Source organism: Pezoporus flaviventris, unplaced genomic scaffold, assembly GCF_033815535.1.
Source record: "Pezoporus flaviventris isolate CSIRO_AGI_PZ_B2104156 unplaced genomic scaffold, CSIRO_AGI_Pfla_v1 ptg000001l, whole genome shotgun sequence".
NCBI lineage: Eukaryota > Metazoa > Chordata > Aves > Psittaciformes > Psittacidae > Pezoporus > Pezoporus flaviventris.
In genome coordinates, this window is record NW_026892549.1 from 39,121,604 (window position 1) to 39,145,194 (window position 23,591).

At 38.7% G+C, this 23,591-nt stretch overlaps 1 protein-coding gene across 7 annotated transcripts in view; it reads left to right on the top strand.

Moving 5' to 3' along the window:
* Nucleotides 1-23,591, top strand: part of MYO3B (myosin IIIB) — a 207,594-nt gene that overhangs the window by 69,715 nt on the left and 114,288 nt on the right. For 6 of the 7 annotated variants that reach the window (XM_061453077.1, XM_061453075.1, XM_061453076.1 and 3 more), the window contains 2 exons: nucleotides 8,154-8,219; nucleotides 23,130-23,285. In XM_061453077.1, the coding sequence (XP_061309061.1) occupies nucleotides 8,154-8,219; nucleotides 23,130-23,285 (222 nt within the window). Of the gene's footprint in view, nucleotides 1-8,153; nucleotides 8,220-8,333; nucleotides 8,458-23,129; nucleotides 23,286-23,591 lie in introns of those variants that run through there. The other variant, XM_061453094.1, reaches the window with a different exon arrangement.

Consider the following 23,591-nt stretch of genomic DNA (forward strand, 5'->3'; position numbering starts at 1 on the left):
CCTGCTTTGCAAATTCACAGAGCAATGGTTTTAATAGAAGAGCAAAATACTACATTGCAGTAAAGATGTGTACTGGTTATAAATAAAAATCTCTACTACTAGTTCCTCTGTTTCAATTGCTGTTAATTTCAGGGACCTTTTTAGCTCTCTGAAACTTTTGTGAATAAATGAGATGACAAAACATAATTATAATTCAGTTATGCTAAATATTTGTTTTGGAGCTTGACCACCAGAATACAAAGCTGTATGTTTTCACTTGCATCAAAAAATATTTCTGAAATAAAATACTTGTTTCTATCTCAGTGAAGCCAGAAACTGAAACTGGAAACCGAAGAGTAAATGACAGATATAAATGATGCCTTGTCAAGCCTTGAAAAAGGCTAATGAAACCTTGCAGCTGCCAAATCTGACTGAAACCAGTGGCCTGTGAATCTCAGTGTTCAAGGAAAAAAGTCAAAGATAATCCAGATGTTCCCAAGCAGAACACTTTGCTGTACTTTTTCATCCATTTTCTTTCTGTCCGTATGAACTAAAAGAATTACATAACTGAGATTTGTTTTAGTACATTTTCTGGAGGTTATTATTTGACCTTGCAGCCCAGAAAGGCAACCGTATCCTGGGCTGCATCAAAAGGAGCGTGACCAGCAGGTTGAAGGAGGTGATCCTGCCCCTCTGCTCTTGTGAGACCTCACTTGGAGTATTGTGTGCAGTTCTGGTGTCCTCAACATTAAAAGGACATGGAACCGTTAGAACAAGTCCAGAGGAGGGCCACGAGGATGATCAGGGGACTGGAGCACCTCCTGTATGAAGACAGGCTGAGGAAGTTGGGGCTGTTCAGCCTGGAGAAGAGAAGGCTGCGTGGAGACCTCATAGCAGCCTTCCAGCATCTGAAGGGGGCCTATAAGGATGCTGGGGAGGGACTCTTCATTAGGGACTGCAGTGATAGGACAAGGGGTAACGGGTTCAAACTTAAACAGGGGAAGTTTAGATTGGATATAAGAAAGAAATTCTTTCCTGTGAGGGTGGTGAGGCACTGGAAAGGGTTGCCCAGGGAGTTGTGAATGCTCCATCCCTGGCAGTGTTCAAGGCCAGGCTGGACAGAGCCTTGGGTGACATGGTTTAGCGTAAGGTGCCCCTGCCCATGGCAGGGGGGTTGGAACTAGGTGATCTTAAGGTCCTTTCCAACCATAACTATTCTATGATTCTGTGATTCTGTGACCTCCAAATTATTTGATAATTTGCTAAGCACTAGCACGTTATTTCTGTCTGTACTCATTACTTTAAAGGTGACTTTTAATTTATCAGATATCTGCCATTTTGAATCACAAGATTGGTCATGTGAAGGAGGTTTCTTAGAAGGTTTCTTTTGGCAGTCTCTTTATAGTCTTCCTGAAGTGCTTTTCTTTTGGCAATGCATAAAGTGAATCTTGAAAATCAAAAGCAGATTTGTACATAATTCTGGAACTGACTACCTTTTTAGCATTTATTAGTGCTGATTATTGTGTTGGCTGATGAAATATTCTAAGCTGGAGAGTTGTGAATAAATCTTGATTTAAGTGTGTTTTGAAGAGATAGTTGATATTTTCATTTGTGGGTTTGTGTTTGTTTTGCTGCTGAGCACATATTTCATTGTTAATCAGTTAAGTCACCTACTTAGTGGCAGCAAAATAGATAAATAGTCACATAAAATCACAAGCAAAAGGGGGAAAATGTGTCTTTATGTGTTATAAGTCATATAGCCATCATTCTCTTCTGAGAAAGAGTGAAAACAGATATCCAATTTGTATTTTACTAAATCAGGACCCTGTATGACACAAAAAAAAATGTTAAAAAGTGAATTGGTACCCTCAGCCCTTTCAAGTAATAAGAATCCTACAGTTTTTAGTTACATTTGTTTGACTTTTAACTCAATACAAATTTATCATATGCTGTTGGATTCAGTCCAGACTTCTGTAATTGTATATGGCCTGTGGAAAATGAAGAGTATCCATTCCAGTAAAGAGGGAAATATCAGATAACTTTGTCTCTGTAATTAGAATATAGTAGAATACTTAAGCAAGAAGACTATTTTTTCAGAAAATTGTTTCAGAAATGAGGCAGTAATGTCTTGTGTTCCGTTTCCTCTTAACTGATTCTTTTCCCTTGGTAGGTTTTGATTTTTGCTTAAAGCAGAGTAACTTTAGACCTGGTTAGAATTCAGGCATACATTATTTGAATAGATATATGCTTCCGATAGTCTAGAAGATGAGAAGTTGAGGTTGTATATTAACAGCTTTGAACCCAGATATTTACACAAGGAAAACAGTTGTTTTGGAGAAAATTGAGGGGGTGGAAAAGGAGAAACTATTTAGAAGTGAATCAGTTGCCAGTGAGAAGGTATCTGGAGAGTGAACATGACAGGAGCATAGTTGCTTTTACTCCTTCCCCCAAATCTTTTCCTAGGATGTAATGTACCCTTAATTCTCACAGAATAAGGGTAATTTTTCTGGTGTTCCCTAATTAGTACTGGTTACAGTTCCCTGTTAGTACTGGTTACAGTACTAAGATCTGGCATTAGTTTGTTCCCTTGCCTGAGAAAGGTTTATGTAACTACAGAGCCCCTAGAAAGCTAAAGGTGATGTGAGGTGCTGCTGTCTCATATGCTGTGATTTGGTACATATGGTCTCAATATATGGTTCATGTCCTGTTGACTGAATAGGTGTGGTAAATCCTTGCTTATAGATCTGGTAAAGAGCTGAAGGGAGATGGGTCTGCAGAATCGTCAAGACTTGCACAGTTCCAAGTGTTTTGAAGAAGGGGCTTCAGTCGCCCCTAGATCAACTCAGTGGACGGACAGTTGCTTTAGCCCAGGAGCCAATTTGCCCATATTCCGTGTTTCTGGTATTGCTTCCCATTTTTATTTAGATCCTGTATTCTTTCTGATCTTCCAGTTTCTTGAGACTCTGCTGTGATTTTGCGCTGGTTCTCCACTTGTGCAGGCACCTAAACTCTACAGTTTCTATCTTAACCTTACAGAGCTGAATACAGTACCCTGCTTCATGCTGAGTGGACTCTGGTAAAGTATGTTACCAGAAGTCAGTCAAACTTGAGTAGCTTTTAGTAGGAGACAGATGAATGGGAGAGTGTTTAGGTTATAAATTTTTCATTCAGATCAGTGGAAACCTCTTACTGATTTGAATGGGCCATAAACTGTGTGTGTTAGGAAATCCTCTGAGCTCTGTTGAAAATTGACTGGTGTTTTTTGGAGAATTATACAATGTGGGGATGCTCTGGAGTGACAGGACTTTAAACTTGTGTGAGAAATTATCAGGTATTAATTGATGTAAATTATTCACATATTTCAATAGATACAATTTGCTTACATAACATTTTGTAGGGAAATCTCTTTATGCATGGTTGACTCCGTGCTTTTTCTATGGCTATGTCACTTAGTTTTTTGAAATATACATGAATGGTTTAATTTCATGTAAAAACTGTCTATGTATAAACGTAGGCAACCATCCACAGAACTATTGTCTCCAGCCTGCTAGGAAAATAATTCACAATGTGCGTATACAGGGCTGTGATTGCCAGAGCCTGCCCGTGGTGACAGGTGTTGGATACTGATCTGCTAATTTCTGATCAGAAACAATGTGGTAGGTTGATGATACAATTTGGTCACTGGAGGCCCTGTCTTGATTTCTGTTTATAAAATGGATGTCTGTGTTTACTGAAATAGTTAAAAAAGCAGTAGATATGTTTTCAATTTTTAAAAATTTGTCATAGAAGTATTTTAAGATAAAATACTTGTTTTCTCATTGCCAACAAAGAAATGTTATCTGTTATCTGTAATTAGGCTCACAGCTTAACGTAAAGGCTGAGTGGTGCTCGCTGAGCTGCATCATTGGCCTTATTGTGGTAAAATGACCGATTTTGTTTTACCAGCTGTGACTTTGGAGGCAGGCTGAATGACAGGGAACACATAAATAAAGCTTGACAGATTAAAATATTCTAGCACAAACCCATGTGTGTATCATTCAGAATTCAGCAACAGTTCTTGCTTGATAAGCTTGCTAATGTCTTCATGTTCTAAGGAACACTGTGCTTCTGTATGGGGTGTCTTGTACAGGCTCGATCCTGCAGTCTTCACAGAAGCAAAATTCCAACTGAAAAACAACATGACCGTGGAAAGCACTGAATATGAGGGTAGAAAAACTCCTCACAAGACCAATGCATCTGCCTAAGAAAACAGAGCATGTAGTTCTGTGACTAATTATGAATTACAGAAAGGATAAAAGGAAAAAACACAGAAAGTTGGGAAATAAAGAGTTGATTACTCATCTTGCATGAAAGAGGACATTTTCAAAAGATAAGCCCAGTTATACCCACTTTTTCTAATAATATTCATATCTACTTCTCACAATTTCAATCACTTATAATAGAAAATGAGACTGTATTGTCCTTCAGCTTCTTATGTATGTGGCAAGGAGGATTGAAGGGTTGCATGCAGAGCTTTCTAATTTTATATGAAAAGAGTAGAATAAGTTATGTTGGCAAGTTAGGAATAATGTGTTCTGAGTACTGCAGAAACAGCCAGATGATGGTGGACTGCTGTGATGTTGGCTGATGCAAGTGTACAAAAGCCATAGAACTTGATGTATTGAATTTAATATAGTCTGGAATCACAATGGCCCTAATTTTGGTCTTTGAGCTGAAGTAGTGAGGCATTTCAAACTGCAAAAGACCTGCAAAAAAGCTTAAAGTGAGTTGCTCTTGCATACCTGGCTTTTAGTGTCACCCTGGAACTTGAGTTTGAGTACTTACTGCAGAAGTCTACCTCTGAAGGTGCTATGGAAGGCATGGTGTTTTTTGCTGTCACCATGAAACAGTTTGTGGTGCCTTAGGCAAAATGAAGGCAGGAATTTGACCCTCTTATGCCCATTTCTGAAAATCGTTTATGGATGTGATGCTAGAAAAGGTGAGCTGACTTGGTACTTTGTAGTTAAGTAATGTTTTTCATCATATGGAACCAATGTGCTTTACAGATGCTAATGAATTAAGGTTCTGGTCATGTTTATCTGCTCAATTTGCAGATGAAGCATCAGTTTGGTGGCTTAATTAGAGAAGACCACTAGTTCTAGGTTTTTACTACAAAGGCACAAAGAATAACATATCTTCTGTCAACAAATACAGAAGTATCAATATCAAGCTCAGGAAAACATCAGTAGATTTATAGATTTCTTAGTTCTGTTGATTTGGCTCAGCCACCTGTAAGAGAGTAACTGTCAGTGAAATCTTAGTAGCTTAGTAATTTAAACATATTCTATGTGGTTAAAAACATCACTTTCTCCATTAATAATTAACCTGCAAATGACTAAGTGTATTTCGTGAATGGCATTCTCTCTGCTGGTCTGTTCTTCCATAATGAAATCCCACCTCTTTCTCTTATTATATTTGCAATTAATGTGACTATCTCTGTGTCTTTTTTCAGGATATTTCTTGTGAGATTCTTAATAGAGTCTCCAAACCATATGGGTTTTGTAAGCCCTGTTGTTACTAGAGCAGTGTGAACACAAGAGACAAAGCTACATATTCATGAATATGTAAGCTTTTGAAAAAGCAAATTTCTTTGCAGTGCAATTCAAAATTTCACAGCAGACAATCTGTAGATGGTGCTGGTATCATTCTAAAGAGAAATACGCTGTACTTCACATTACAATAAAAAATAGTTCTTATCAGAATCCAGACTGTCAGATAGAGTATCATTCATGCAAAATAAAGACTAAAAAGGTATCAGAACCCCAGCTGGCTGTCCCCTAAAGCTGTTTGCAGAGTTCATGAATGTGGAATGTTTGGACTGATAACTGTTTTCATTAAAGAGCAAGAGGTTTCTAAAGTGTTTCTAAAGGTGTGAGGTTTTGGGGGTTTTGTTTGGTTGTTTTGGTTTTGTTTTGTGGTTGTTTTGTTTGTTTTTTTTTCTATGGGACTATCACTAGAAATACTTTCCTATGGTTATTTTTATGCTTGTTAAAAAACAGATTCTGTGATGCGCAAGAACATCTGAGGCTGGTAAATGGAAGACAGCTCTGAAATGTTACTGTAATATAAAATAGCCAATCACATTTTTTTCCTAATGATAAATTTGATAAGCAATGCGCAGCTCAAACATTCTGTATTTTTTTCATTTCATGAAGAAAATTGCATTCCCTGAGTCCCCTGTAACAAAAGAGAAAAGTAGTAATATATCTCAGGAAACATGTCTACCCTCAGTGAAATTAGATGTCTGCATTTGTTTTGAATAGCTACAGATGAACAAAAATGGTCCATCTCTTACAAAGCCACATTGTAATTTTTTTAAAACCATTTTGTTTGGATTTTTGAGGGTAATTGTTAAATGGAACTAGTCTTTGAATGAATATTCATGAAAAAATCAAGACTACTAAGCAGATCAGCACAAATTTACGTTGTTTCTGCTACTTGCCTTTTTGTTTGTGAGATTTTCCAAGTAGTGTCATGCTGTGGAACATGGCCCTGGTATAAATGAGGTGATTGATGGTACAATCCAGAATGTTAGTGAGTTTCTGTCATAGAATAAGTCTTGTGATTTTTTTTTTCTGACATTTCGGTAATGCATGACCCTTTGCATTGAGCCCTCAAATGCAACAAAAGACAAATCATTAACGTTTCATAAAACACGAATTTAATCTGAAAAAGTTAAATAGACTTCAGTACTTCTCAAATCTGAAGTTGCAGATGAAACCTCCGAAAGATAACATAGTATAATATAACAGGAGATCTGTGAACACTTCCTGCTATAAGTTGGTCCGCTTAAATTTGAGTCACTTAAAATTTGGTCCACTTAATATGACCTATAGGCCTTGCTCTGTATGTTTGTGTATTTAGCTGTTACAGTAATACTCATCAAGGAAAGTAATTTCATGTCAGCTAACATGGAACTTAAAAGCCTTATGGAAGGACATCTTACATCTTTACATAGTGTAAAAATACTGTCTGTTTAATGTGCCTTTAAGAGTAACAATGATTTTTAACAGTTGTAGAGTTTACAATGTCATCTCAACTGAATACAGTTTGAAATCCAGACTGAAAATCCTACAGATTGTTGACAGTTTTGTAGTTCTAGTGATGAAGATATCCATTCTCACAAAAATTGTGGTCAGAATCAGTGATCTAGGGTAAAGTGGTGTGATGGCTAGCTTAATCTTCCAGTAGCAGTTGGTCCTTCCTGAATCAGGATGAATTGAAAGGGAAATGTTGTGAAGCGCACTGTGAGCTGTAGGGACTACCAGCTTCAAAGGTATTGGCATAAAAGAGGAATCACTGAATGATTTGGATTGGAAGGGACTTTAAAGATGATCTAGTTCCAAACTCCCCTGCCATGGGCAGGGACAACTTACACTAGACCAGGTTGCTCAAAGCCCCATCCAAACTGGCCTTGAGCACTTCCAGGGATGGGACATCCAAAACTTCTCTAGGCAACCTGTTCCAGTGTCTCACCATCCTCACAATAAAGAATTTCTTCCTTATATCTAATCTAAATCTACCCTCTTTCAGCCATTCCCCCTTGTCCAATCACTAGGAAAAAGTCCCTTGGAAAACATCCCTCTCCAGATTTCTTGTAGGGCCCCTTTAGGTACTAGAAGGCTGCTCTAAAGTCTTCCCAGACTCTTCTCCAGGCTGAACAAGCCCAACTCTCTCAGTGTCTCTTCATAGGAGGGGTGCTCCAGGCCTTTGAACATCTTTGTGGCCCTTTTTTGGACTTGCACAAGGAGGTCCATGTCCTTCTTGTGTTGGAGGCCCAGAGCTGAACGAAGTACCGCAGGTGGGGTCTCACCAGAGCAGAGGGGGACAATCACCTCTCTCAACCTGCTGGTCACGCTCCTTTTAGTGCAGCCCAGGATCTAGTTGGCTTTCTGAGCTGTGAGCACACACTGGCGGGTCATGTTGAGAGTCTTGTCAACCAGTACAAGGATATGAAAAGAGGGACACTCTTACTGAATAAGCAGCAGCAGGAAAAACCCAACAGGCGTCTGAAGGGGACACAGACAGTTTGAGCATTTTCTCCCTAGTGGAATAACTATCATCTTTGTTGACTGTGCAATAATTCCAGTAAACATTAACATTTTAAACCCCAAAACCTTGTGTTTTCTTTTCAGAAATCCACCTCCTACTTTGCTACATCCTGAAAAATGGTGCAGAGGATTCAACCATTTCATTTCACAGTGAGTTGTATTTTCTTCTAAAACCACCTTATCCAGCAAGGCCTACATGCGTCAGCCTGAAAACAGAATTCATTTATGGAGTTTTTGCTTTTGCAGGGTTTTAACTTTTCACAGACTCTAGACCATGCTTCACTTTTTGAAAGCTATACAGCACAGTTTGATCTTCTTACATAATTTGCTTCACAGCTTCTCTGAAGTGTTTAGTTGATTTGCTCCTTGCTTTTGATGGACCTGGGACAGATTTATAAATATACCTGATGTCTTTGATGGTTTTGCAGTGAAATTTTGTGTCAAGGAGAAAAAAAGGTTGATGAAAATGACTTCTTAATTTAACATAAGAATTTAAAAGAGAAGAAAGAAAAAAGTTGCCTTTTTCCACTTTACTAATAGTCAGTAGGTTGTATGCCCAGTATGTGTAACAACACTAGTTGTACCAAGAGTGTAATATGTTACCTAGACTTTACCAAATTTCTGGATGCCGCTGTCACTGAACTAAAATATGCTTTTGCTTTAAAAAAAGTAAACCAATGAAACTAAGAAATTACCATTTAGTAGTTGTTAGCATTGTATTCAGAAATCTTACAGCAACTTGTATGAGTGATTTTTAGGGTTCTTCAGGATTTTATTGTGACCTATTACAGCCTAAACTGTTTAACATGGGGAATCATAATATCAAACCCATGGGAAGTTTATGCTGATCAAATAACCAGATACTTTGAACACCGCTTGTCAGTGTTGACTTTTCAAGATAGGTTTGAAAACATGCACATCTGCATTTTGAATCTGTTTTGTTCCTTAATGTGTCTTGTTACTTGTGAAGGAGTACAATATCCCTTTCCGATATGTTTTTCTATCAGTTGTGTAGTAGTGTGTTGCTGTTTTAGGAGAAGTTAAAGACTAATGCAAATTTTATTAATAATATATTTGTATTTACTATGCTGGTCTTTAATCAGGCAGGACGATGAGGTACACTGTAGTGGCTGGTCTACAGAGGAAGGTCATTACTGTCATTACACAGAATCTTTTCCAGCATAGGTGGTAGAAGTGTATTCCTCTAGAGCAGATTTACCCTAGTTCTGTTTCTCCATAATGCATGTCCTTGTCTACGCAGCAATGTACATGGTGATCTATGGCAAAATCAGTGTTTAATTACAAAAGTGGTGGATGACTTCCATTCTCTTATAGAGAAACTTTATTTACACTATTCATGGAGTGTAGCCTATGTTCTGGGTGCTCTAACCCTGGTGGGTTATATTCCACTTGTGCTTTGGAGAGGTAGTACCCCTGGTAAATAAAATTACATTCTTTTTCAGAAACATTGTGCATTAACCTTCAGCACTGTTATACAAGTTTTTTGTTTCTTGGAATCTCCCTGTTTAGAAGTCTCTACTGAGCTTGAGAGCCATACAAAAAAACTAAGTTTAACATTTCTTAACAGTTGTTCAGTCCTTTAATTCAGCATGCGCTGTTCATGAAAGAAGTTATACGTGAATGTTTTTATGGCTATGCTTGTTTTTAATTTTGTCCCTTGGGTTTTTGATATCTTCAAATTATATATTTTTAATCATATTGGTTTTTAATTACTTTTGCTTAATTACTTCCTCTCACTAGGAACATCTGCAGGTTCTCAGATCTTGCTTCTCATTTCTGCAGTAATACGTACAATGAAGTAAGGAAGTATGCTCATATGCAATTTCTTAACATGGAGAAATGAAACAAAATAAACATGTTGGGTTTGTAGCTACATTTAACAGAACACTGAAATGGAATTCTCTGACATTGCTTCATTCTCAGACATGCGTTAGTAGAGTTGTTATGATGCAGAGGTTGCAAAATATTTTTATGGGGGCTTGGCTTTACATTACTGGATTTTCTAGAAAAAAAAATAATGAAACATTGAATCATACAACTGCAAACCTTTTAGCCATTACTGATAATTGGCTCATTTATATGCATTAACTATGCATTTATTGATGTCCACCTTGTGACAGCTTAGTTAAGATAAATTAAAAGCAATAATTGTATAAATTCCATACTGCCTTTTATCCATATGTTAGGACCTTGCCTGATGTTTCTGTCACCCTTGTGATGAGTGGTTAGCTTTCAAGTAATTTCATTATCTACCTCCTTCCTGATGGCTAACATCATTTGCATAACAAGCTTATCTGGTTCAAGTTGTGGCCAGACCAGTGTACTGACAGAAACTGAGCATGCAGCTTTGCCTAAGCATACTTTTGACTTCAGTTCTGTTTGCACAATAATTTTATTTATGACAAGACTGCCAAACCTTGTCATTGTAGCTTTTTTTCACCCCACATTCTCAGCCCTTGAAATGCCACTGCCTGAAGAGGTATTTTTGTTATGTGTTCTCTCACATATTATAGAAATTTATAACATGTCTAAGTGTTAAGCTTCAATGTGCTTTTGTAGGTAATTCTTTAAACTGTTAAAATAGTAATCATATATTTTTTAGAAATGAAGTCTCTATTTTTAACTGTGATTCTGCTGCCCCAAGAGATACAATTTTCACACAACATTTTGAAGTCCAGTGCATTATTTACAGAATCTGAATGGAGAGTCAAGATAGTTCTTAGCTTGATGAATTTGTTTCTATTCCCAGCATTGTTGACCTTTGCTTGAGATGAAGACTGTAATGTGTTGTCTTCCTAAGGACTTTTACAATGAGATAGCTAATCTGAGTTAGATATTTTGTTTAAAAAAAAAATAAAGACAACACAATTTCAGCTAAGTCATCTCTGGCAGCAGCCTGGTTTTGTGTTTCATATCTGCTGAGATAAGTGCAGCACAGACTTTTAAAAGGTCAGTAAAATTCTATGTATGTATAATTATCTGTACTGGCCATGAAGAACTTAGCTGCTCCACTAGAGCAAGATGAGAAAGAATTAATTATCTGTTTATCCACATATTAATAGGGTTTAGCATTCCTATAAGGGCATGTAAACAGCTACATCAGTTGGAGGATTGGCTACTAACCTTCTTTACCTATGTTTATATCTCTTGAAATAAAATCCCAGTTTTGAAGAGTTCACCCTATTCATTGCCCGTGAATGTTTACGAAGCTTTTTTTTTTTTTTGTAGCTACAGCATAGATGACATTGCTAAGATAACAATTTCTTTCCACCAGCATTTTAGACATACAGTGCTTTAGACTTAATTTGTAAAATAATACAGGCTGTATGTTATGAATGTATACCCCCGCTTCACTCACATTATCTCACATGCCACAGATAATTTTCTTGGCAGTTTAAACCTTGGCTGTTCTCTAGGGGTAGATAGAAGAGTTAATATGTTCTAGGAACAGAATAATCTTTATTTACATTACATCACAAAATGTTAATTTCAATTAAAATGAGCAATGGTATCTCCAGGGACATTCTCCTTTTAAATTTATTTAACCAATGATTAGCTATTATGGTTCTTTGAATTCATCAGTCATTCTTGAACTGGAGGGAATAAAAAATTAGCAAATTCAGGAAGTACAAATGTCAAAATGTGATGTTACAGTACTTGCAGTCAGCATTTATCATAAGAACATAACTTTTGTTTTAGCAATGACATTGCAAATACAATACAAATGTAATTTTTAGTCTTGATAAGCTCAATTTTTGTACTCAATTTAAACACAGCCTTACAAGCTGAATTTCATATTGATGAGTCTACATTCAGAGTTATTCAATTAATAGATCATCCAGATTATCTAGTTTTTAAGTGCTCCATTTATATTCAAGTTCTCTGAATACAGACCAAATTTTTTCATAGTCTAAACAATAGTTTAGTGACATTCTGTTCATATTACACAAAGAATATTTTACTGTTTCTGTCACAGAGAACATGGTGTGTGTTTGACAGAACTCATTAATTTCACTGTGTCTAAGAAGAGGTTTGCAAATGTCAGAAAGATTCAGATTGCGAGGTATAGTACCTGACAAAAGATCTCCACCGCTTTTGAGTACTGTGTGAGATATTTTATACAGATGAATGGGCATATGTAATGGATACAATTATCTTAGCTTTCTAATGAGCAGTTTTAGTAAAAACCTACAGCTTTATGTGGAGGTGAGAAATACTTGGGCGCGTTTGAAGTCCTGACCCTGCAAAGGATCATGCTAGATTTTACAAATGTCATAGTATCAAGATCTTTCAATCAGTAAAGTATACTGTTGAGATCCTTACCATTAGTGATAAGCACTCATTCTTCCCTTGGTTCTCATGGTTTTTGGGTTTATTTGCTGGCTATTCTGAGTCATTAAGTATTAATAGTAGTAAGGAAAGTGCAGTGTATCCATGGTGGAGTGACAAGTCCATTTGGGAAGCATTAGCAATTCTAGGAATAGTATGCTGCATGGAAGAATATAGTATCAGAGAGAGCATGTGAAGTAATTGTCTGATGAGACAGTTTCCTTATTCCCTTCTTCAAGCTCACATTGTCATTAAGTGCTAGTATTTCAGTTTCTCAAGTAGTCCCTACCTATTGCTCTTTCACTGGGATGGTTTTTAAGCTTAATTCTAAGCTTAGACGCTTCTAGAGTTCTAATGTTAATATCATTTATTGGAAGGAAAGCCTGTTATAATTGCTGATGCTTACCATCTCTGTGCTTTACTTGAAATGAAATGTGAAGGCAGGATGTCCTGTCAGTCATCTGCACTTGTAGAACAGAGACGAAATAAATTTCTTCTTCTGCAATTGAAGAACCTTAGACAAAGGGTACCTTGCTAGAAGTCACTCAATAATCAGCAGCAGAGCTGGGAATGAAGCAGCCCAGCATACTTCTAGATTAAGGGAAGCTTCAGGGAGCACAGATGCGCCTGCTGTCCCCTTGTGGGCCACAGGGTGTATGCGTCAGGTCTGTCACACAGTAGCAGGAAGAATGTTAACTGCCGGTGGACTCCCAGCTAGTACACTTAACCTGATCTCATCTGCCCAGGTGCTTGTGAACTTGTTAAAATGAAGATGTCATAGCATGGCTGAAGTTGGGGTTTCAAAGCAGAGAGCATCAGGCAGTCAGCTTAGCAGAGTATAAGTGAGAAACTTTTCCCAGCTGCTCTGTGATTATAGCAAAATGAACCTACAATTGCCCTTTTGGTGTCTGTCCTTATTTACTGGAAGATAGGAAAGAATGCACTAAACCCCAAAGGAGAGAAAAATATCTCTGTCCTTAGCTGCCTTTCCAGCTATGACATAAAATGTAAAAGAAAAAAACTGTCAGTATTCTTTCCTTATGTCCTACTTTCTCTATGCTCCAACTACCTCAAATCAACTGCATGCTGTATGTAGTGTCAAAGGGAGAATGTTTAGCACAAATGCAAAACACTTCCTAATTAAAAGTTTCAGTTGTAAATAAGGTTCTAAAGGCTTTTTGTGTTCCAGGGTCTTCAAGGACAGGCCAAAGAAACAGAGCAGACCCATGCCTGATAAAAGGCTAGAAACCCCCAATTTCATCACACAATAAATCCCTAGAATTGTTCTGACTGGATTTCTGTTGTCTCTAATAAAAAACTAAGGGTTTCAACATGAGCAAAGTCTGACCTATTCTGAGTGCTGTAAGAAGTCCCACTCCATAGAGTTTCCCTTGTTTTTTCTCCAAACCATGTATATATATAAATTGTTGTGTCTGTTCAGCCCAAAGGAGGCTGGGAAACCTGTTATGATTTGTTTTAGTTGTACAAGAGGTACTACACTTAATCTTACAATTTCTGTGTGAGTGAACCTTTGTTAGTTTTCAGATGCATTCTCTAAGTTAGGATGCTTGATTGTAAAAATTAAACTGAAAGAGGATTTATTAAGAAAACAGGTGCTGATGACATTTCAGTGTTAGAGTATTTCTCTCACTGTTTGCTACCAAAGGGCAAATCAATAATGATATGAATGTGTTCTGACCATCAGAATTTATATTATGTATATGATGATTGAGTACTTTGTTATAATTCAGTCTTTCATCCTGATATCTGACTGTAGCAGAAGGAACAGTAAAATCCTTGTTATTTATCATGGGATGCTGGTTCAAGACCAGAGACCTATTTAAACTATATATATACCCTTTGTGCCCAGCATTTGTTTTTTTCCAAAGGGGCAACTATATATAGTTCTGAAGATAAGGTTATTTGTATCCTATATGTCCTGTTGAATTAGGACTGAAAACAGAAATGCTGCTGGCAAAGCTGTCACAGTTTTTAGTTCATCTTTGAAAACAAGTGACCTGCAGCAGTGGGGGGGATGGGCAGGCCTGGGAATGGGAAGCAGGAAAGCTTCAGGGAAGCAGGGAGGCTTCAGGGAAGTAGGGAGCCACAGCCCTGCATCATTATTACAAATGTAATTCATAAAATGTCTTCTCCACATCTCTGCTGCATGCTACTGACCAGTGTTTGCCACAGCACATGTGGTACAGAGGTAGGAGGAACAGACAAAGCAATTGTTAAGAACAGAATCTTTTAACCACTTAGAAAACAATCTCAGAGACTGTTATTTTTCCTTCCTTGACTGGAAAGTTTCAGACCTTATGTGCCTGGCCTAGGTGATCTTGCTTGTCAGTGTCTGTCCTTCCATTTCTCCAAGCAGGGGTGTCAACCCAGTTGAGGTCATGCTCTTGGTTTAATTAATCTTCCACCATGAAACGACCTTCAGAAGGTTTAGATAGGAGAGTATGGGGAGGGAAAAAAAAATGAATCTCAAAACCCAGAGACTACCTTCACCCTGCTTAGGGAGAGGATGAAGAGAATATGACCTTCTGTGATGTTCTAGATCCTCAGCTGAGCTGTCTCTGCCTTTGGAGAGATCATGGTAACTGTTTTTTCTGCAACTGGGAAGATGGGAGCTCAGCGTCTCAGGATGACCTGAAGTCCTGTTCAAGACCCTGGAAAACTTTTCTATTCCAATAGGAGAATCCTGGAAAGATTCCCCACTGCTAGCTAGGCAGCAGGTAGTTGTGCAAGCAGAGAAGTATTTGGAGGGCAGGGGAGAGTGGTGTGGAGCTGTTTGAGGAGCAAATGATTGGAAGAGCACCCTGATGGGCCAGGGAGTGGCAGAGAGATAGGGACCTAGGGACCGGAGGAGTGGCAATGAGAACTTTATCTAACTAGTTGCTGAACAGATCAGAGACTTTGCCCAGAGGCTGCAGTGTGGATTCTCAGCTCTAATAAATAGTTTGATACAGAATCATGCAATAGTTAGGGTTGGAAATGACCTTAAGATCATCTAGTTCCAACCCCCCTGCCATGGGCAGGGACACCTCACACTAAATCATGTCCCCCAAGGCTCTGTCCAGCCTGGCCTTGAACACTGCCAGGGATGGAGCATTCACAACTTCCCTGGGCAACCCTTTCCAGTGCCTCGCCACCCTTACAGTAAAGAACTTCTTCCTTATATCCAGTCTAAACTTACCCTGTTTAAGTTTGAACCCATTACCCCTTGTCCTATCACTACAGTCCCTAATGAAGAGTCCCTCCCCAGCATCCTTATAGGCCCCCTTCAGATACTGGAAGGCTGCTATGAGGTCTCCACGCAGCCTTCTCTTCTCCAGGCTGAACAGCCCCAACTTTCTCAGCCTATCTTCATACAGGAGGTGCTCCAGTCCCCTGATCATCCTCGTGGCCCTCCTCTGGACTTGTTCTAACGGTTCCATGTCCTTTTAATGTTGAGGACACCAGAACTGCACACAATACTCCAAGTGAGGTCTCACGAGAGCAGAGTAGAGGGGCAGGATCACCTCCTTCAACCTGCTGATCATGCTTCTTTTGATGCAGCCCAGGATACAGTTGGCTTTCTGGGCTGTGAGCACACATATGTTAAGTTCCTCATTGACAAATACCCCCAAGTCCTTCTCTGCAGGGCTGCTCTGAATCTCTTCTCTGCCCAGCCTGTACCTGTGCCTGGGATTGCTCTGACCCAGGTGTAGGACCGTGCACTTGGCATGGTTAAACTTCATGAGGTTGGCATCAGCCCACCTCACAAGCATGTCAAGGTCCCTCTGGATGGCATTCCTTCCCTCCAGCGTATCAACTGAACCACACAGCTTGGTGTCATCAGCAAACTTGCTGAGGGCGCACTCAATCTCACTGTCCGTGTCAGCGACAAAGATGTTGAACAAGACCGGTCCCAACACCGATCCCTGAGGGACACCACTCATTACTGGTCTCCAGCTGGACATTGAGCCATTGACCACAACTCTTTGCGCGTGGCCATCCAGCCAGTTCTTTATCCACCGAGTGGTCCATCCATCAAATTGATGTCTCTCCAATTTAGAGACAAGGATGTCATGTGGGACAGTGTCAAACGCTTTGCGCACGTCCATGTAGATGACATCAACTGCTCTACCCCTGTCCATCAGTTCTGTAGCCCCATCATAGAAGGCCACCAAATTGGTCAGGCAGGATTTCCCCTTAGTGAAGCCATGGTGGCTGTCACCAAGCACCTTGTTGTTTTTCATGTGCCTTAGCATGCCTTCCAGGAGAATCTGCTCCAAGATTTTGCCAGGCACAGAGGTGAGACTGACTGGTCTGTAATTCCCCCGGGCATCCATTTTCCCCTTCTTGAAAATGGGGGTTATATTTCCCCTTTTCTAGTCATCGGGAACTTCACCTGACTGCCATGATTTTTCAGATACGATGGACAGTGGCTTAGCAACTTCATTTGCCAGCTCCTTCAGGACCTGTGAATGGATTTCATCAGGTCCCATGGACTTGTACATGTTCAGGTTCTTAAGATGGTCTTGAACTCTTCTACAGTGGGCCCAAGGTTTTCATTCTCACAGTCCCTGTGTCTGCCTTCCAAGACTTGGGTGGTGTGGTCAGAGCCTTTGCCAGTGAAGGCTGAGGCAAAGAAGTCATTCAGAACCTCAGCCTTCTCCAAATCCAGGGTAGCCAGTTCTCCTGACAGCTTCTGGAGAGGGCCCATATTGTCCCTAGTCTGTCTTTTATTTGCAATGTAATTATAGAATCCTTTCCTGTTATCTTTCACATCCCAGTTTAATTCTAACTGGGCCTTTGCTTTCCTAACTTGGTCCCTAGCTTCCCGGACAACATCTCTGTACTCTTCCCACGTTGCCTGTCCTTGCTTCCACTTTTTATAAGCCTCTTTTTTTCCTTTGAATTTTCCTCAGCAGCTCCTTATCCATCCAAGGAGGTCTCCTGGCCCTCCTGCTGCACTTCCTTCTAGGTGGGATGCCACACTCCTGAGCTTGTAGCAGGTGATCTTTGAATATCAACCAACAGTCTTGGGCCCCCCTGCCCTCTAGGGCTATATCCCATGGAACCTTACTAAGCAGGTTCCTGAAGAGGCCAAAGTCTGCTCTTTTGAAGTCCAGGGCAGTGAGCTTGCTGCACGCTCTTCTCACTGTCCTGAGGATCTCAAATTCGAGCATCTCATGATCGTTGCAACCAAGGTTGCCCTGGTGCGTCACATTTCTAACGAGCCCTTTGCTGTTGGTGAGCATGAGGTCAAGCATGGCACCTCTCCTTTTTGCCTCCTCTATTACTTGCAGAAGGAAGTTGTCTTCCACACAATCGAGGAACCTCCTGGATTGCTTGTGCCAAAAAAAAATATAAAAAAATTATTAAGGAATAATTTCTTCCAGATATTAATGTCTGAATCTTTGTGCCTGTAAATGGTAAACAGTGATGAGGTGTCTGGTTGGATATTTGATATATGAGACAAAATAAGTTCCAGTCATCCACTTTCATCATAAAATGTAGTATTCGCAAAATGTAATAATTGAAGAAAACAAAATACTGGAGATAAATCATAATGCAACTAAGCTGTAAGTATTGAAGCTGCTTGGTTTCTTTTTTTCTTCAAGAAAGTACTTGTGGCCAAATGGATTATAATAGATCTGAAAAGAAATAACTGCTGCTGCTCTGTTTAGGTTTGGCTGCAACAGTGAATGACGTTAGTAATTGTTTTCTATTTCTGAATGCACAGGAGACTCAGACCACCATTGCAGTTCTCTTGAAATCTATTTCTTTCCACTTATTCGTTAGTAAATATTAGCTCATGAATGCTTAACTGATAAATATCTCTTCATTTCAGTCATCTGATTTGCTACTTGCAAAATGGCAGTTTACATTGTTGAGAGGTAGCAGTTCCAACAATGTTATCATCCAAATGCAAGCAGCCAGTGAATTTTTAGAGGCTGTCTCAGACAGGCCTGTGTGTATGGGAGTCTGCTCTGATCCCCTGCTAATAAATGCTTCATCTTTGCCTGTAATTGAGGCAGAATGGAAATGGTACTTAGGAGCCTGGCTGTGAGATTGCAGCAAATGGCTGCCGCCTATGTTTAATGTAGTGACACTAATGAATTCTGAGAATTAATTTTCAGCTAAGAAAGCATGATGGGAGATACTAGAATTTAAAATTAGGTAATGGATTGACTTTCATTAAAGCAAACATGTACAATGTTTGTTTCTTTTTCAGTCTCTACTTACTTAGCCTTCATGTTATTTTAGATCAAAAAAATAGCAGACCAAATATTGTCATGTTTTCATCATACCTTAGATGAAACCCATCTTGTAGTAGATTTGCTCAATGCAAGACACTCTCACCACTTTTCTTTTTTAAATAATTTCCATGGGCCAAACAATTGGCTTAATCTGCAGATACAGCACATTTTGGGGTTTTATATGTAAATGCAGCATTGTTGTTTTTTGACAGTGCCTAGGCTAAGTGTCCAAATTGGTCTTAAACAAATGCTTAGAAGGGCACCTGAAGATATTTTAGTTTTCTCCTTTCCTCAGAAGCAAATCCTTCAGTGGTAGGACTTCTTAATATTGCTCTTGCACATTCCACACACTGATTTCTATTGGCTGCACTGACTATTTTCTGATAAGTGACATTATAAAAGCTGTTTTGTTAGTGTAGTCTTCTGCTTTCAGATGTTAATATTGCTGGATTTTTTGTGTATTACTTCTTGATTTCTTTTTTTCTGGCCTCTACATGGAATATATTTCCTGACTGAATGTACTGGCAATTTTGGAATCAGGCACCCATATGATAAACTTTTTCACACATTGTATTTCAGCATGCAGGTCAGTAGAAGTGCTCACCTTCATGCAGGCTTCAGCATTGTAAGAGCTGATATTCTGTTTTGTTTCTTTCTTTCTGAAGAGCAATACAGTGTCAGTGCTGCTTCCATTGTAGATGATACGTTACTGAACGCTTGCAGTGACACTAGCAGTCTGTTGCATTCTTTTTCACTAGCACATAGGTAGTGGCTCAAGGATTGTTATTTTACAGGTAACGTTGACTAAGAACAGCAGCAGTATGCATTCGGTGTGTCACTAAAAGCAACACAGTTGAAATGACAGCGTGTAGAAGGAGGGGATATAAATATACCTCAGAATATTAATAGGTCTTGTCTACGCAGAGAGGACAAAGGAATATGGATCAAGAGGAGAAACATCGTGTCTTTACAGTGTCACATGACAGCTCTTCATCCTGCATTCCTTTGCAGCAGACCTGGTGATAAACCAGGGTGGCACTGAATATCTGAGTACACGTTGAGCCCACAGTACCTACTATGACTAAGCTGCAAGCCAGTTACTGGCACTTGAAACATAATGAGTAATTTCTGGAAGTGACTGTGTCAACACTTCTGCTGTTTCAGAGCAAAAGGAGAGTGTATATGCCACAGACATTCAATTCTCTATGGCCTGCCTGGTCTTTCTTCTGCTGCTGTGTTCCTAATGTGCTAGGAACTTGCCATTTAACTTGATGGATTAAACTAGCTTCAGCAGAGATGTACATTCTCCTCTTGGTCTTTTGCCTGAACCGATGCAGAAGTACTCACACAAGAAGTTAACTACATGAATTTAAGTAGCTGTCCCTCACCCTTGCACTGTGTTGCTTACTAGCTCTCTGCTTTGTTGTGGAGTCTAACCACTTGAAAGGGATCTGTTCTTCCAATACAGGCACAAACTTGGCACAATAGTAGGTGTGCTCTCTCTGAATTTGGAACAGAGACTTTGATCAGAGACAGAATTGTGTGGATTTGTTTTGTATCATTAGCTTGGTCATATGAATTCATGAAGCTTTACTTGTGTTTCAAGTGACCACAGATGGCAAAAATATCCTACTACCAGAGAATGAGGGCTGCATATAGGTGAAACAATATATAAATTTGATGGTTGCAGAGCAGAAGAATAGCATGCATGAAAAGTGAATAGGCAGCAGGGGACTGGTAGGAGTATGCAATGGAAGAAAATATAATCCTGAAGTTGTCTTTAAAACCACCTCCCTGACAGAACTTACCTATGCTCATTGAAACACCTGCCCGAACTAAACAGTTAACATTTCAGGCACATAACAGAGAAGCTAAACAGAGAACCTAAAATGTTTTCCTTTTGTCTTTTCTTGTTGGGCTTCCGTAATGAATGCAGTATCCTGGATATTTGGATGTTTCACCTAGGGGCCATCTATATGGAAAATTTCTTTTGCAACTTCTGGATCTTGTCCATAGCATGTCTTTGGAGGTGCATTTTTCCAGAGCTCATAGTAGAATTCATTTTAATAACTACATGCCATCATGTAAAAACTTCTATGTTCTTTGCACTTCTGGTAAACACAAGATGTTCTGTCTGGAACTGTGTAATTTCTTGAAGAGAATGTGTTTAAACTTTAATGTTGCTGTTATCTGAAAAGCAACTGCTATGACATTAGGGCCTGTTGCAATTAGGACAACGGGTAATGGTTTTAAACTGAAAAAGGGTAGATTCAGACTAGATATAAGAAAGAAATTTTTATGATGAGGGTGGGGAAATACTGGAAGATGTTGTCCAGAGAGGTGGTAGATGCCCCGTTCCTGGAACTATTCAAGATCAGGTTGGACAGGGCTCTGAGCAACCTGATCTAGTTCAAGCTGTCCCTGCACATTGCATGGGGGATGGACAAAGATGACCTTTGTGATACCTTCCAACCCAAACTGTTCTATGGTTCTGTGACATAGCTTCACTTGAATTCAGTTATATTACTTGGAGAACTTCTGATGTGATGAAATTTAACACAAAAATTTTATATATAAACAATATAGAATAATAGTAAAAATTTGTAATTATTGTTAGAATGGTAAAAGTCACAAGTGCATGAACTTTTTAGGCTGAAATCTGCACTTCAGATACTTGCCATCAATCTATGATTTTGTATACTGCCTAGCCTTTGTTGGTTTATTTGTTTTGTTTGTTGTTATTTTTTTCCCCTCTGCCTTCCTGATTAATGTTATCTTTCTTTTCAAATGCTTCTTTCTTTTTTTCTCTCAGGAAACACATAAATTTAACCAGGATTGGCATAGACCATATTGTCTTTGTGGGTGTACTGACTTTTGAAAACCATGGATCACAAAAGGAAAAGGGCTCTCTGTGTGTGTGAGAGCCTGTTGTAGGCTAATGATGTATCATCTCTCACTAAAAGGGGAGGACTGGTATTTATAGCCTTACTCTCAGAGGCATGGTGATAAAACAGGTTCTGTTACTTTAGTCTTTCTTCCAGGAGGCTACAGTTCTGGCAACATTCACAAAAATATTTATAAAACCGTAGCCCATTTTGCAGGCTGTCTTGTCTGGACTAGCCACGCTAAGAAGAGGTTGGGAAAATGGTTTTCAGGAACCTAAAGTATTAAAGTTGTATTCAGAGATATTTCAGGATCATTTTAAGACCAGACCTTAGGCTTCAGTAACGTATTTGAGGTGAGGCTGAACTAATTTGCTAATGTGTTTGGTAGTATTTGAAATCAATGTGTTTGGTTTATTTCTTTTTTTAGATGTAGTTTAAAATTTTGCAAGTTGATATTGATAGAATATAAATTCCTTTAAAAGGTATTAAGTTACCATTGCACTTTTAGCTAAAATGATAATCTTTATTTGTGATATTTGGCGCTGCTTAAGAAGTACTTTAGGAGTATCACTTAAGATCAGCAAATATGAGACATAATTGTAAAGTATGTAATACAAATGCATCTCATCAGATAAACTCATCATGGGCTATAAATTGCTAGGAGGGAAATACATACTGAATTGCAGCATTTCTTTTTCATATTCTCAAATAATGTTATTATGTAAGATAAACAGAATACTTTTAATGTAAAGACTTGGTATTTTAAAGCAGTATAATCTTATTAGATCATTCTTCTGTTTGGACTGTTTTATTTCCTCTTTATTTTATTTTTGGGATAGCTTCCTCAGTTTTAAATCCCAATTATATAAATTAGCATGATACTTTATTTTATGCTAATTTAATAGAGTCTCTCTCTTTATTCCTTACTTGATCACCTGTTTCTATCACAGACAGAACTTTGATACCCTGACTAGCGTTTAATTCTGAGTCATTCATTTCTCTTCCAGTCTGAATTGGTAGGTTTGCAGAATGTTCTCATTCTCATGCTAGCACTTATCATTGCACTATAGAAGATCTACCTGAAATGCTTATTTTAAAAACAAGACAAAGCTCTGTATCAAATTGTTCTGACTAGTGTTGTATCACAGATTTCACTTGTAGTTTTTAATGGGATATATCATACACTTCATCAGACTCTCATCAGAGAATAAGTAGAAAATTGAAGTGAATTAAGTATTGTCTATTCATCTTAGGTTATGTTTAATGTATATTAACTGTACAGCAGTTACAAGATAGGATGCCATTTTTTCATAGTAAACTAGTTACAGTTAAAAAGAGAGATTAAATAAGCTTAAATTCATAGCATTTATACTAGTATACTTGTAGGGTGAATTCACTTAAGTACTTTATGCCAGATTTATTCCGATATAGAGGAGTTGTCTTGCTGCATGCTGGGGAACTTAAATTTGTGGAAAAAGAAACTACTGTACAATAACAGCCGCACAGTAAGCTGACTCAGATCATGCCGTAATGAGATATCATCATTGCCTGAGACTGCTTTTTCTCTGACACAGGTGTCTTATCAAGGATTTTGAAAAGCGTCCTTCAGTCACCCATCTTTTGGAGCATCCATTTATTAAACAAGTACATGGTAAAGATATGTCTCTGCAAAAACAGCTGGCTGAGCTCATTCAAGAACAGCAGCAGTTAGGCTCTGTCGCCAAAACAAGGTATTGTACAACACACATGCTGCAGCCCTCCTTCCACACATGAATCCTGGGAGCATGAGTTAAAACTCTGAATGCATAGATATTCATTGTTTCAATCGATGATACTAATACATTGGTTACCACTGTGATTAGCAAAGTGCTGCATGCCATGTGAATGCAAGAGGCATGTTTTCCCACTGTTACTTTTTAAAGCTAGTTTTATCAGCCATAATGCAACCTTCTCCTTAGCTGCCTTTGTCCCCTGGACTCTGTTCTATCTGCATTCGCTTCTGTCTCAGTCACAGAGATGCTAATAATTCCAGAATG